Source organism: Aphelocoma coerulescens, chromosome 24, assembly GCF_041296385.1.
Source record: "Aphelocoma coerulescens isolate FSJ_1873_10779 chromosome 24, UR_Acoe_1.0, whole genome shotgun sequence".
Taxonomy (NCBI): Eukaryota; Metazoa; Chordata; class Aves; order Passeriformes; family Corvidae; genus Aphelocoma; species Aphelocoma coerulescens.
This window is the reverse complement of record NC_091037.1, coordinates 5220715-5235000: the sequence shown is the minus strand read 5'-3', so window position 1 is coordinate 5235000 and position 14286 is coordinate 5220715. Positions and strand designations below refer to the sequence as shown.

The 14286-nt window shown below is 43.6% G+C and overlaps 1 protein-coding gene across 4 annotated transcripts in view; it reads left to right on the top strand.

Annotated features, from left to right (window-relative positions):
- Positions 1-14233, top strand: part of PKNOX2 (PBX/knotted 1 homeobox 2) — an 86499-nt gene extending 72266 nt beyond the window's left edge. For all 4 annotated transcript variants that reach the window (XM_068994657.1, XM_068994654.1, XM_068994655.1 and 1 more), the window contains 7 exons: positions 348-536; positions 7060-7192; positions 7270-7367; positions 9321-9440; positions 11138-11214; positions 11721-11899; positions 12669-14233. In XM_068994657.1, the coding sequence (XP_068850758.1) occupies positions 348-536; positions 7060-7192; positions 7270-7367; positions 9321-9440; positions 11138-11214; positions 11721-11899; positions 12669-12916 (1044 nt within the window). In that variant the 3' untranslated portion in view covers positions 12917-14233. The remainder of the gene's footprint in view (positions 1-347; positions 537-7059; positions 7193-7269; positions 7368-9320; positions 9441-11137; positions 11215-11720; positions 11900-12668) is intronic.
- Positions 14234-14286: the final 53 nt, after the last annotated feature.

Genomic DNA, 14286 nt, shown 5'->3' with positions numbered 1-14286 from the left:
CAGCCCCGTAATCTTGTTACAAGAAGTGGCCTCCAGAGAATAACCAAACACTTTTCAACAACGAGGGGTTTGGCTTGTACTTTTTTTTGGGCACGGGGAGCAATTCCCATGAAGGCAACGGTGAATTTGGTGAATTTTTTCCTCTTGGGTTCCAGGGTTATGATTGATGGGCAAGGAAAAGAAATGCAGGCATGCAGAGGGACGGGCTTTGGGATGGGTTTTGGGCAAGAATATTGATTTTTTTTTGGTGTGTTGAGAAAGGAAATAAATTACATTCTGCTGTAGGGATCAGTTCTACGTTAGATTTTGGGGGAGAATATTGATTTTAACTTTGTGCCCTTGCATAGATGGTGAAGGCGATCCAGGTGCTGCGCATCCACCTCCTGGAGTTGGAGAAGGTCAATGAGTTGTGCAAGGACTTTTGCAACCGTTACATCACCTGCCTCAAAACCAAGATGCACAGCGACAACCTACTCAGGAATGACCTGGGGGGGCCCTACTCCCCCAACCCCTCCTCCATCAGCCTCCACCCCCAGGTAATGCTTTAAAATTCCTCTCTAATCACCACTGTTGCACATTGGCCAACAGGGAGTTGGGCCAGCAAGGTTTCAGACTTTGCTCTACAGGAGTTGTGGCCTCCTGAAAAGTCATCGGAGTCCATCCCCAAGAATTAAAACAACAAATCCTGTATCTTGCTCATAGAGTGCAATAAATGCTGTTGTGGTGACTTTTTTTTCTTATCTTATATTTCTTATGTCCTTTTTCTCATGGGTTGGCAGAGCTGCAACCCCAATGTTTGTGGCTCTGCAAAAGAGAGAGTGAAGGACTCCCTAAACTGTAAAGCTGCAGCAATTAAATGTGAGGAGAAGGGAGCTGTGCAAGTGCATGGGAATATGAACAAGAAAGTTGCATTTTTTCGTGAAAAAATGCTATTTATTGGCAGGAGGGACAGAAACATCAAGATTCTCTTCACTGCTTTTCTTTCCCTTTTTGTTTCAAGGAAGCTCAACAGATTTTTGGGTCTCAGCTAACCCTTTCTGGCTTCACTGCTCCTTTTTGTGTCTCAGCAGATCTTGCAGTTCTCTCCCAGCATGATTGACATTCCCTTGACTTCTCCTTTTGCATGATTTGGATTTTAGCTGGGAGAAGAAGACATTTGGTGCCTCAAGCATAGTGGAGGAGTACAAGGAAATGCTGGAAAAATGCAGAAATATCAACTGAAGTAGCCAAACCAAGTTGAACCTTGGTGGCTTTTGGGGCAAAATGAGGGACTGTAACTCAATATTCAGAAAAGAAGTTGCCCATGGGTTGGGGTTTTCACGTGCACCTGCAGTGCAGGGAATAAACCTTGGCTGGTTGCACCCCAAAAAACTTGATGCTATATTGTGTTGCCCTAGGGGGTTTCTCTCTCTCAGACATGCGATTTTTGGGATAGAAAAATGGAATTTAGGGTTGCACAATCCCACCAGAAATAACTGCAACGAACTCAAAATAACCCAGGAAGCTCCTGGGGTTCTCCCTGAAAAGGAGGCAGGTGGTGGGGCCTTCTTAGGGCTTTTGGGGCATTTTTAAGGTGGTGGAAAGGAAAAAAAAATACCATTTTTAGTAGCTCAGCTCCAGGTGCTGCTGAGTTTGAAGCTCCCAATGTGATGAGGGAAAAGCCCCCCAGAAAAGTTCCATTTCTTATTTGGGTTCCCTGAAAGCACCAAACCACTTAATCATTGATCTAAGAAACCCCATCCTCACTCTGTATCCTAATAATCTCTAGAAATAGACGTATTATCCCTTCGCTGCTTTATGGAAGCATTCCTTATGATCAAAATTAGCAAGACACTTGCATAAAAGAGAACAATAATTGCTCAACGAGCATCTCGTTTGTAATTTATTAGTTTCTATTATTGTGCATTGCCATGGCAACAGCTCACATCCCGGGTGATGAGAGAGATGTTAGATATGAGCCGACAAAGCTCCCGGTCCCAGCAAATGGAGATGCACGTTTTTTATCAGTAATTTTCATGAAAATAATAAGTGAGGGAGTTAATGAGATGGAAAGCCGTCCTGTGGCTATTGTGAATTTTTTTTCCCCCCCTCCTTCCTTTTTTTTTTTTTTTTTTTTTAAAGTGTTGATCTAATTAGAATGCATCGGTCAGGAAAAGTAATGAGGATTTAGTGTCTCACAAAGAGGTGGGGATCATATCAGAAAATTAGCACAAGTCTTTGGAAAATAATCAAGCCCACGGAGAGGTACTGAGTGCTTCTGATTCCTGGAAACCCAGAGCTGCTGACATTTTCCTTCTGGGCAAGACTTGAAAGTTGAGGAATTCAAGTGAGGATTTGGAGGCAGTTGCTAAATAAATGGGAACACACCCAGGAAAGACCCAACTGGAGAGGAAATGTTCGCTCAGCCATGGAGGGATTTTCAGCAGGTGGAGCTGAAATATTCACGGTGATGGACCATGAAAGAGCCACCATCTCATCTGCTCATGGGATGAGGATGACATACCAGTGACAGCACAATGGCAAACATTTTCTGTGTCCAGCTAAGCCATGTCAAGTGCCTCAGTACTTCAGCTCATTCAGTGCACTTGAGTTTGCATGGATAAGGCTTAAAAAAAAAGGGTGGAAATGCTCTATGTCCATCAGTTGAGTTTTAGAGGCTAAGGATGCTCCAGAGAGCTGAAAAATCACAGGATCAGTGTTGAAAAAATGGCAAGTGGGATGATTTCTCCAATTATCGGCCTATTGGTTTCATGCTCAGAGAAGGTGCAAGAGCAAATGGGCCATTAATTTAGGATTTCAAAAAAATCTAAATAATGGAATGTAATTAGTATCAATGAAGGAGGTTTCCCAGCAAACTGGTTTTCTTAGGGTTTGGAAGGAGTGTCAATCATTTTGTGAGGAGATACACCAAGTTTGTCGTGAAAGTGAAATATTCCAGGTTTTGGCAAAGTTTCTTAGCACAGGACATGTTTAAAAAATTATGGATACACAATAACAAGGAAATCAACCAAAAGTGGGAAAACAACGCCTGGACCTGTCAAAATTTCATCACAGGACACTCAGTGTTGGATTTCCCTGGTGTATCCAAAAAGGATGGTCCTTTGCCTGCCATTATTTCTGCTGTCTAAAATGGACAGTGCAGGAATTTTTGGAGATACAAAATGCCTGAGACGATGGGAAGATGAAAGAACACTCAAACAAGGTGTTTTGACTGAAATCTTCTCATGTTGCCAGGCTGAGAGATGATTCCTGGTGTTGGCCAAGTTTGGTGACAAGTATGGAGTTTTCCCATGTGATGAGTCTCCCCTGAACCTTCATTACCTTACAAGGCTTTCTGTACTCTGTTTTCTCCATTGCTTTCTCATTTTGTGCTTTGCTTTGTCTTGTGATTCAGTCGTAGCCTCTTTGTCCTCCAAGTCCACCAAGCAACTCCCGTTCTAATTTTGTTGGTTGCTTTTCACTTGGCTTCATTCCTCTACCTTGAGTGCTCATTGGGCTCTTTTTAGCCCCCTCCCTTAATTTAATGAATATTTTTTAAGCTTTTTCCGACCAGGATGGAAGAGGGGAGGTCCTTCTTTCATGGTGGAGAGAGGAGCCCAATTTAATGCAATGCTTCAGCTTCGACATCAAAGGGGCCCTCACTGCTCTCCACTTGCAAGAAAAAAACAGTTGCAAAGCCAACCACACTGGGAACCACAGCACTGCCAGGGACATTTAAATGGAATCAAATTTTGTATTTTTCAGCTCTCATTTCAGATTGGCAGTGTTTAAATGGGCATTTTCAGGACAGCATTTCTTCTCCTCAAATTACTTCTCCCCAGAATCACAGAATGGTGTGGGTTGGAAGGGACCTTAAAGCCCATCTTGATCCAACACCCTGCTGTGGGCAGGGCCACCATCCACTAGCCCAGGTTGCTGGTGGCTGGAGGTGGACAGTTGGTTTGGTGGAAGTCAATGCAGCGCTTCTCTGTATAATCTTAATTTATCCAAGTTTGCCCTGTGAACAAGCCTGGATTCCTCTGTTATTTAAAGCCAACTTTTTTCTCATCCCCATCCACCCATCCATTCACGAAGGAGCCTTATGAATCGTCTTACATGAGTCTGAGTTTGGCCAGCTCTTTCTTGGCAAACCCATGGGTTTCTTTTTTTTTCTCCAACTAATTCTGATTTCCCTTGGCACAAGTAATTTTCAGAGTTAGGATGAGACAGATATTTTTACACATTGTGTACCACCCAAAAATGAATGTCTGTGTCATAAAGCACAAGGGGAAGGACAGCAGCTCAAGCAGCACTGAATTTTAGCACTTTCTTACCTTCTGGCACCTGGACATTTGCCTTATTGTAAGAAAGGGTTGTTTCTGTGCAATGTCCCAGGTCTTTTCCTTCATTAAACTGACTTTTATTTTGGAGAAATCATGTTTTGCTCTTGATCAGTGCCGAGATGTGGGTCTGCAGAGACACCTAGTGATGCATTTTTTTTCACACTCAGATTTCAAAATTGCCAAAAGCATTGCAACTTGAGGGTGGTGCATCACCAGCACAGGTTGCCCAGAGAAGCTGTGGCTGCCCCATCCCTGGAAGTGTCTAGGATGAGGTTGGACAGGGCTTGGAACAACCTGGGATAGTGGAAGGTGTCCCTGCCCATGGCAGGGGGGTGCAATGAGATGAGCTTTAAGGACCCCTCCAACCCAAACTGTTTTAGGATTCTATGAACTTCCTTGAGTCTCAAAATACAAAATATAAAATATATAAAATATTTTCCACTGCAGCAAAACTGCCAAGCTGAATAGAATTTGGCTGACATTTGCAATCTGAGGCAGTTGGTATGCAAAATATATTTTTTAAATCTTCTTGGAGATACTGCTCTATATTTATTTGAAGGCAGAGCTTCCACTTCCATTGGGTCACTTTAGTTTCACAGTTCTGTTGCAGAAAGACCATTAATTCCTTTAATAGCTCTTTCTAATAATTACCAATATTCTGCCTTTTTGGACACCAGTGAGAAGATGTTTTGGGAGAGTTTTCCTCTGCACCACAAAAACAAAGGCAATTTTTTTCATCACAAGATACTGTTGAAAATGGCTTTGACCACTGTATCTGGAAACAGCAGTTTCTTGTTCCCATTTTCTGATATTCCAAATTGCTTCTTCCCAATGCACTTCCAAAAATGGTGTTCTGGATGCCCTTCTTTAGGAAGAATCATGGAAAAACGAGGCAGGGGAGGAAAACTAGAGGTCTTCAAGCTGCTCCAAACTTCTGGTTGCACCTGGCCATACCTGGCTGCTTTTTGGCATCCTCCTGGACCACACTTGGTTTTTATGAATATTTTCACTGTGTTTATTAGCTGGATGCTTAGCCAGGGCAAAATCCAAGAGTGTGCAGAAGAGACTGATTTTTGCTCTCTATATTCTGAGAAATACTCATTTCTCAAACTGAAAACCACATCCCCCAGAGGACTGGAGGTGGAGAAGCAATACTAAAAAAAAAAGTACAAGTATTTTACGGTCATATTTGCATTTTTTAAATTAATTCAGCTATGGAAAGGAATGTCTGGGAAGCGAATGAAAAATTCACAGCAATTGCAGCAAAATTTCCAGGTAACCAAAATAGCAGAAGTAACATGTGGCAGAGGCATTGGGTCCAACATTTTGGACTTGGCATCACAGGAGGGGAAAGTGCAATAAGGGGGGTTTTTATAGCAAAAGCATGAAATTTATAGAGAATGACAGCACAGGCAAAGCAGTGGTGATTGATGGGGGAAAAGTTGCATGAATGTGATGGGGAGGAGGAGAAAAAAGGAACAGACCTCAGGTTTGCCCCCCCCACAACGATGGGAAATGCACTGATGAGGACACAGAGTACCCCAAATCCCCATGGAACAACACAGCCACGTCTTGGTGTAACATGAATTGATTTGGTGCATTCAGATTCCCATCTCTGTAGTTCTACCCCCCGGAGAAAGGGAGCTGCAGCTTTTTCCAGCCTGATCACATCGGCATGGTTGCTTTTTCCAGTGTCATTGCACATCACTAATCCAGGGAAATTCTCTTTTCTTAACCCAAATAATAGGATTCTTGAAGAAATGCATCAAAGCATAGGAAAAATGCATAAAAAGGTGAAAAAAAAGCCCCTTTATTGACATTATGTTCAACACTTGGGAACCAGCTGGACACCAGGAAGTGATGCAGAATGGGAAAGTCAGTAGAAAAGGGAGAAAAAAATCAGTGCAGTTTTATTTCCATTCCAGTTGGGTGAATTAGAGAGATACAGTTACCTTGGGCTTATTTTAAAATGATAATTTTATCAATATTACCAATATTACTTGCAAAATCCTGCCCATGTGGAAGCTTGGGGTACATTGCCCATATTCCCCCTGTAGCCTCAATTGTGGCACTCCCCCCTTCCCAAAATGTCACATTAAATACTCAAATAGTCATTTAAATATTAAAATAAATAATCAAATAATCATCCAATTTGGGGTCTTTCGGTGGTTGCTCCAGAGATGGACCTTAAAGTAAAATTACATCTTTTGGATCAAGAAGCGCCCATTTTTGCAAGAAATTGGCTTAAAGCTGCAAGGAATGGGGGTTATATTATTATTAACTTCATTATTTTACTCTTATTTTGGCAAAGGGAAACCGTGGTGCTCACCTTGAATTTTAGCAAAGGCTGCATCCTCCAGTCCCAGTTAAAGCACCAAAAAAAACCAGACATGTTTAGAAAGAAAAAGATTAAAGAAATTCCTTTTGGTCCCTCATGATCTTTTTTTTCCCCTCTCTTTTTTTTTTTTAATGGAAAAGAGTGACTGCACAAAGAAAGCAAGTTTGGGGAAGATGCTAAGTGGGAGCTCTGCAGAGCATAAATCCTTATTTTTCCATCTTTCTTTGCAATGGCAACGAACTGAAAAATCACATTTCCTGCAATTTTTCCTGTTGAACCACCAAAAAAAAAAAAAAAAAAAAAATTGCAACGGGGCAAATTTATCGTAGGGGGAAAGAAATAAACCTTCCATGTTCCCACATGCTAAAATTCATGGGTTTAATATTTTCTTTTCCACAGGAGATGCTGCAGAGCTCTCCAGCAGCGCTGCCGCCCGCGTCGAACCCCCCGCCGGGCATCGTGGTGCCCGCGGCCACGCTGCCACCAGGCAACCTGGCCATGAGCACTGGCAGCAGCTCGCCCGCCGTGCCAGGTAGGGAGCACGGTGGAGGTGGAGGGCAGGAGGAAATGGGGGGGTTTTGGTACCCCCATACGTCTTCTTTTCCACAGGTGGAGCCTTGTACCAGCCCGTGACAATGGTGACGTCACAGGGCCAGGTCCTCGCCCAAGCCATCACCCCTGGTGCCCTGCAGATCCCCAATGCCCAGGTAAGGCCTTCCCACCTCGAATTTCCATTGTAGCCAAAGCTTTGCACTGCAGCAGGCAGAATCCCCCCACTTCTCCATAAATTCAACCCTTGGAGTATCTTAAATTTTTAATTAGCAAGAAATGTTGATTAAACCCATCTGCCAGGTGCCTTTGGGGTACCTAACAAATTATAGCAACGACCTCAGAAGTTTTAACAATGCTTATATTATTGTTATAAAATACTACAATATAATAATAATAACATAATTATAATACATAATATTATTTTGTGCAATATCTAACAATACCTGTTATTTATAAGGTGTGATGGAACATATGCCATTTTATTCTACATGCTTTATTATATACTGTGTGTTGTATATTGTGACATATTGTCCATTCCATATTCTGTATTAATTGTTCATTATATATAGGATAGGATAAGATTAGGATGGGATGGGATAGGATAGGATGGGATAGGATAGGATGGGATGGGATAGGATAGGATAGGATAGGATAGGATAGGATAGGATAGGATAGGATAGGATAGGATAGGATAGGATGGGATGGGATAGGATAGGATAGGATAGGATAGGATAGGATAGGATAGGATAGGATAGGATAGGATAGGATAGGATAGGATAGGATAGGATGGGATAGGATGGGATAGGACAGATATTATTGCTGATATATTATAGATCTGGGATCACTGGCATTGCCTGTCCAGTACACAATCATGGCACTTGTGGGAAAGGCTCATTTTTAGGTCTTCCTTTCTGAATTTGGGGGTATTTTTCAGCCATTTGCTCTGGTTTTATTCCTTTTTTTCCCCTGACATTGCAACGAGTTACACAATGATCCCTGCATTCTTGCAGTAAGACAATGATTTGGAGCAGAACTGGATTTATTAGCACAACTTGTCCATGAGCTCTTCCCAGTCCCTATTCCCCAGGAATTTGGGGAAAAAAAAAATAAACCCCATCAATTTCTGTTACACTGCTTCCCGGGGGCAGAGCAGCAAAAATTCACCCCCATTATTTCTGAAATGCCCCATTTTAATAGCAGGAGCCTCTTATAAAACAATCAATAAACAGCATTTTAGAGAGGGGTGGCACCTCCCTGGCAGAATTTTTTTGCCTGTGCAATGCTTTAAAAATTTCTTTCTATAATATCTCTCCATTGCAGGTTTAAATCTTGCAGCAAAACCCTCTGTGGTGGGAAAAACATGTGCACAGGGAATATTGGGGCAGGGAGAGAGCCTGGACAAGCACCTTCAGATGCTCTTCCTGTGCCACTGGCATGATTTATTCAGCTGGAGCCCAGGGGAATCACAGGGACCTGCTGGCCTGATGTTTAATTCATCTAGGAGAAGTGTTTTGATGAAGACTTGGGGAAAAAAAAAAAAAATCCCTTTTTAACTCAAGTGCTTAGATTTCAGTTTGGTTCCTGAATCCTCATTAAAACTTCTCTTGCAGCAAGATGCTTCGTTTTAATTTTGGGGGGGAGAAAGCAAATTTTGGCTCAATGGGCATCTTCCTCCTTGTGGTGGAAATCAGCTGGGTGAGGAACGAGGGTTTGCAAGGGGTTAGTGAGTGGCAGGGTTTTAACTTGCAGTTGAGAAAATTATCTTTTTATGAGGTTTGGGGTCTTTTTTATTTTATTTTTTCGGGTAAAAGTATTTTCCTCCTAAACCACACATTGAGATTGGTCATGGCGTCATCATCACAGTCCCCAACAGTGCCATTACCCCTTGCAAAGCACTGACAAAAAAGTTGAGATAAAAGATACACATCCTGGGAGAAAATCTGCATTTATGCAGATTTAGTGGAGCAGGAAATGGGCTTTGGATGCTCCTATAAGTGCCAGTTTTTTTGCACTCATCCCACTCCCATTTTGGGTTGGTTTTGCTCATTTTTTGGGTTGCCCCATCACCATTTTCAACCAATTCTCTCCCCATTCCTTTCCCCTGACAGGTGAACCTGGATCTCACCTCCCTCCTTGATGGTGAGGACAAGAAGTCCAAGAACAAACGAGGCGTCCTGCCCAAACATGCCACCAACATCATGCGCTCATGGCTCTTCCAGCATCTCATGGTGAGCACCACAGCCACCAAAACACCCTGCAAACTGGGAAAAAAAGGACAAAAAGTCCAGAAATCCTCAAATCCAGGTGGTGGTTTGTCTGAATTTGTATTTGGAGGTGCAAAGTGGCTTGTATTTTGGGAGTATTTTGGGAATGACCAAAAAATGCAGGTGGGGCAAGAAGAAGCAAACCAATCTAGAAGGCGACTCACAAGGTTTTTTGAAGATGGGTAATTGAGCATTTTTTTGCAGTTAACAGCTCCAAAATACCCTTTTCTAGCAAGCTGGAATGTGAGAGCTGCCTCACAGGTAGGGTTGCAGCACATCAGCAATCAGTCAAAACACAGAATTGCAAAATCACCCCATTTTGAGGGATTGGAGATGGAAGGTAGAGGGAGCTTAGATGCAAACTGGATATTTTCATGCATGAAGAGTTCTCTCTCATCAGCAGGGCTGGGCAAAGGGCTAAATCCAACAATCCTACATTTTTCCTGCATAATTCAGCCAAGAAATCACTTGGAAACTGGTTGCAAAGACAGAGTGGTGGGAGATCCCCAAGGCATCAGTAATGCAGAAGGTAACAGCTCCAAGGAGCAACTTGTGGAAAAATCAGCCAGGACAGGAAGCAGCAGCAGGTTGGGAACTTCCCAGCCTTTTTTTCATGGGAAATTCTGGACTTATTGCAATGAGGACAAGAGCATTGCTGTGTTGGGCTGTGATCCCTGGCTGTGCCATGCATCTCCCGTGTTCCTGGAGGGCAGATTTGCAGGCACAAAAACGACTTTGAGGACCAGAAACTGAAAAACACTTTTGTGCCAGGTGCCAGAGGAACCCCATCATTTAAGATTTCCAAAATGGAATTGAAAAATGAAGAGAAATTCTTCTGCTGGATGGTTGGACTTTTGCTCTCAGCCTGCTCCTTGTGGTCAGAAGAAACTTGGGCTTCCCCATGAGATTTCTCTGTCTGGTGTCAGAGATGATGTGGTTTCTAACCAAAAATGCTCATCATTTTAGTGGAAGTTTTGGAGCACCAGGAGGAAGAAAGAATGCTGGAAATAAAATACCAAAAGAGGGATGTTTCTGCCAAAAAAAGTACCATTTTTAACCAGTGAGGCCCCGGTGGGAAGTGAGTCTCCAGTGTGCGTTGACTTTGGGTGGTTTTGTCAAGGATATCACACTGTTTTGGGAGCTAAGAGCTGAAAAACAAGTCATGGTAACTGTCACTGCCTTGGGGCTCCAAAACATGACGTGTGGGGCTGGTTTGATAATAATTTCATTTCTGGGGTTGAAAAGAGCATTTTAGCACAGCTGGAAGGAGGTTGCTGAAGCTTTGAGCTGGTGGTTTCCCAGTGCAGATGTTTCAGGGTGTTTTATTGATGCCTTTATAAGCACTGTTTTGAAGCCCAAATCCCACGTTTATCAACAACCATCACTGGAAAATTGCTAGAGTTAAAAAAAAAGAACAAGAAAATTTTCCTTCAAGGAAAATAGTTTGATGGAAAGCCTTGGAGAAGCCCTAAGGGCACCTGGGGAAATCCTGATGCTCTTGGATGCCACCCTTCAATCCTGCATTCTGAAAATGCAAGAAGCCACCAAATTTAGGGTGGAAAAAAAAAAAAAAAAAGGCAGGTTTTCATGTTGTTTTACTCAGGGATGACATCTTGCATGCAGGGATGCAATTCTGCTACCCCATCTCTCTTTTTTTCCAGCACCCCTACCCCACAGAGGATGAGAAGAGGCAAATTGCTGCCCAAACCAACCTGACCCTCTTGCAAGTCAACAACTGGTGAGCAGATATTGGTGGCCCCCGCAATCATTTTGCTGGCTTTAGGACTTTTTTCACCCTATTTTGGTGCTGTATAATGCGTTTTGGGGGGGTTACTTGGGTGATTAAGGCTGATTCTTGGGGTGTACTGCACAGGGCCAGGAGCTGGACTCAATGATCCTGATGAGTCCTCCCAACTCAGCACATTCTGTGATTTTATGACTCTGTGATTCCTGGGAGACGAGCTCAGTTGTGTTTAATGCCAGCACTGGTTTGCAAGGTCTCAGTGCCCTCTCCTGGTAAATCCAATGTGCAGCATTCTCCCACTCAGCTGGAAAAATTAATGCAGAGCTATAATGTGCCACAGGCAAATAAAGTTAAAAAAACCAACTTTTTGAACCATGAAGCTACTTTCTTAAAGTGTTATTATTCTATTGCAACTCACTGATTTGCTATCATGTTGGTTTAACTCAGTGCTGGTGTAACAACTCTTAGCCATTCCAATGTTTTCTCTTTTCCATGGAAAGGTTCATAAATGCCCGGCGGCGCATCCTGCAGCCAATGCTCGATGCCAGCAACCCAGATCCAGCCCCCAAAGCCAAGAAAATCAAATCTCAGCACCGGCCCACGCAGCGGTTCTGGCCCAACTCCATCGCCGCCGGGGTCCTGCAGCAGCAGGGTGGCAATTCAGGGACAAATCCTGATGGTAAGGACAAACCCCAGTGGCCCCTGCCCTTCCAGGAAGGAGTGGCCATGCATTAAATTGTGACCTTAATTGGTAATTTTTAGAGCCCTTTACTGTGCTGTGGGGAAGCACATGAGGTGGCCCATGCAAGAAGGTCCTTCCAGTTGGCCATGGCAAGGCGCTGGCGATGGGACACTCCCATCCCTTGAGCACAGGAACAGCCCTCAGTGATCACCCACTATGGGGCACGGCTTGGGATATCTCCTGAGGAGCTGGGGAGGGGAGGGGAGACATGAAAAGATGGAGATGAGAAGACAGATGAGACAAAATGGGAAGAAAGAAGATGAAGAGAACAGATGATGGAAATGAAGAGAAGAATAGAGATGATGAAGATCAGATGAGAGATGAGATAAGGTGGGAAGATAGATGATGAACAGAGAACAGATGAGGAAGATGAAGAGAGAAGATGAAGAGAAGGTGAAGTGAGCAGAAATGAACATACACCAGACGGGATGAAGAGAATGAAAGGTAGGACTTGAGAGAAGATGAAGAGAAAATCTGCCCAACCAATTTGGGCATCTACTGGCTCAGAAGAAAGGCTTCTTGTTATTGAATGATGCATTAGCTAGAAAAATTAAGGACTGGACCTTGAGGAGTGACTGGGGTAGGTGGGACACCCTATGGCGTGCTCTCCAAGCTTTTCACTTGAGTTATTCTTGGTTTATGCACTTCCTTTGTCCTTCCTGTATTAGCTGGGGAGTCCTTATTTCTGTACTTCTTTTAATTACAGGCTCACTCAGCATGGACAACCTCCAACCCCTCTCATCAGCCACTGCCACCATGGCCATGCAGCAGGCAATGCTGGCAGCCCATGACGACTCCCTTGATGGCACTGAGGAAGAGGAGGAGGATGAGGAAGATGAGGACGAGATGGAGGAGGAGGAGGAAGAGGAGGAAGAGCTGGAGGAAGAGCCTGGTGGCCTCCCAGCAGCACCTGGCGCTGACCTTGGTTTGGACCACAGTGACTCACTGGAATAGCTCCTCCTGCACCCTCCCAAATCATTGACAGCACCAGATACAAAATTTCCCCCAAAATGAAAAAAAAAAAAAAAAAAAAAAATGGCAAGAAGAAATCAGTGAGGAAAAAGCAAAGTGGCAGCGCTGGCAGAGGCCCCGGCTGCCCGCGGGCACCACCGTGTCAGCACACGGAAGTGAAGGACACACGTTTACAAGGCACATATTGTGGCCAGATTAATCTTTTATTTCAGGTTTTATTTTTCTTTTTCCCTTCATTTTTTGGTAAGCAAAAGCATTTTTAGGGAAAGTTGTTTTCCCCACGTGACGCTTGGATGCTGTTGGGCAAAGGCGGGTTTTCACCGTGGGCCACTGCGTCTGTCCCTTGGATTTCTTGGTGCAAAGAAAAGCCAAACCAACCCCAGGACTTGATGCTTTTTGGATTTTTTTCCCCCAGAAAGGTCATTCACAGGCATATATACTGGCATGGAGGGGGAGAAGAATAATCAGCGAGTGCAAATTCTGCTATATCTGAGGAGGGTTTGGTGCTTGACTCATTGGATTGCCCAAACCTCCCAACTTTGGCCCCGATGCTGTGGCTTTTTGGTGACTCTGGACACAACTTTCTGGAAAAGGGAGGAAACTCCTCCAAATCCTTTAATTTATGTGCTAAAACCTCTGCTGAATCTGGAAAAAAACCAACTCACCCCATTCTCGTCCTTAAGGGCGGAGACTGGATGCAGAGTTGGGGCAAAGGCTGCCGAGAGGAAAACTTTTCCAAGGCGTTTTGGCACAGAGTTAGTTAAAAATGGGGAAAAAATTGGTTTCAAAAATGCAAGATTTCACCCAAAATTGAAGGGGGATCCCCAAGACTCGCCTGGGTGGAAGGAAACTCAGTATTGTTGCTTGAAAGATGATTTCTCCCTGGTATTGTCCCTCCACAATGGGAAAATGGTGGAGCTTTAGCCCCATGGGGGAGGGCAACTGCCAAAAACCCTGTATTTTGGGTTTTTTTATTTTAAATGCTAGCAAAAGGGTGTATTTCGCCTTAAAAATGTGGCATGGGAGGAAATGCAAAAGCAAACCAGGGCAAAAATAAAGGAATTGTCTTCTGCAGGTTCCTGCTCTAAATGTGACATTCTAGGAGAAGGATAATTTTCTTGGTGGCTTTTTGCCCGCATTGTCCTTTTTTTTTCCTGGCTCTTGAAGAGTTGATAAAAGAACCCAAACAAGAGCTGGGATAAAAACCACAAGTGATGCAATGGGCAGAAATGCCTATTTTTGGATACTGATCTGGCGTGAATGTAATCTGTAATTTCATAAAGGATTCATTGTAATTTAGTATTAATTCCTGGCCATTTATTATAAAGTGCTACAAGATGAGGGGTCGCACC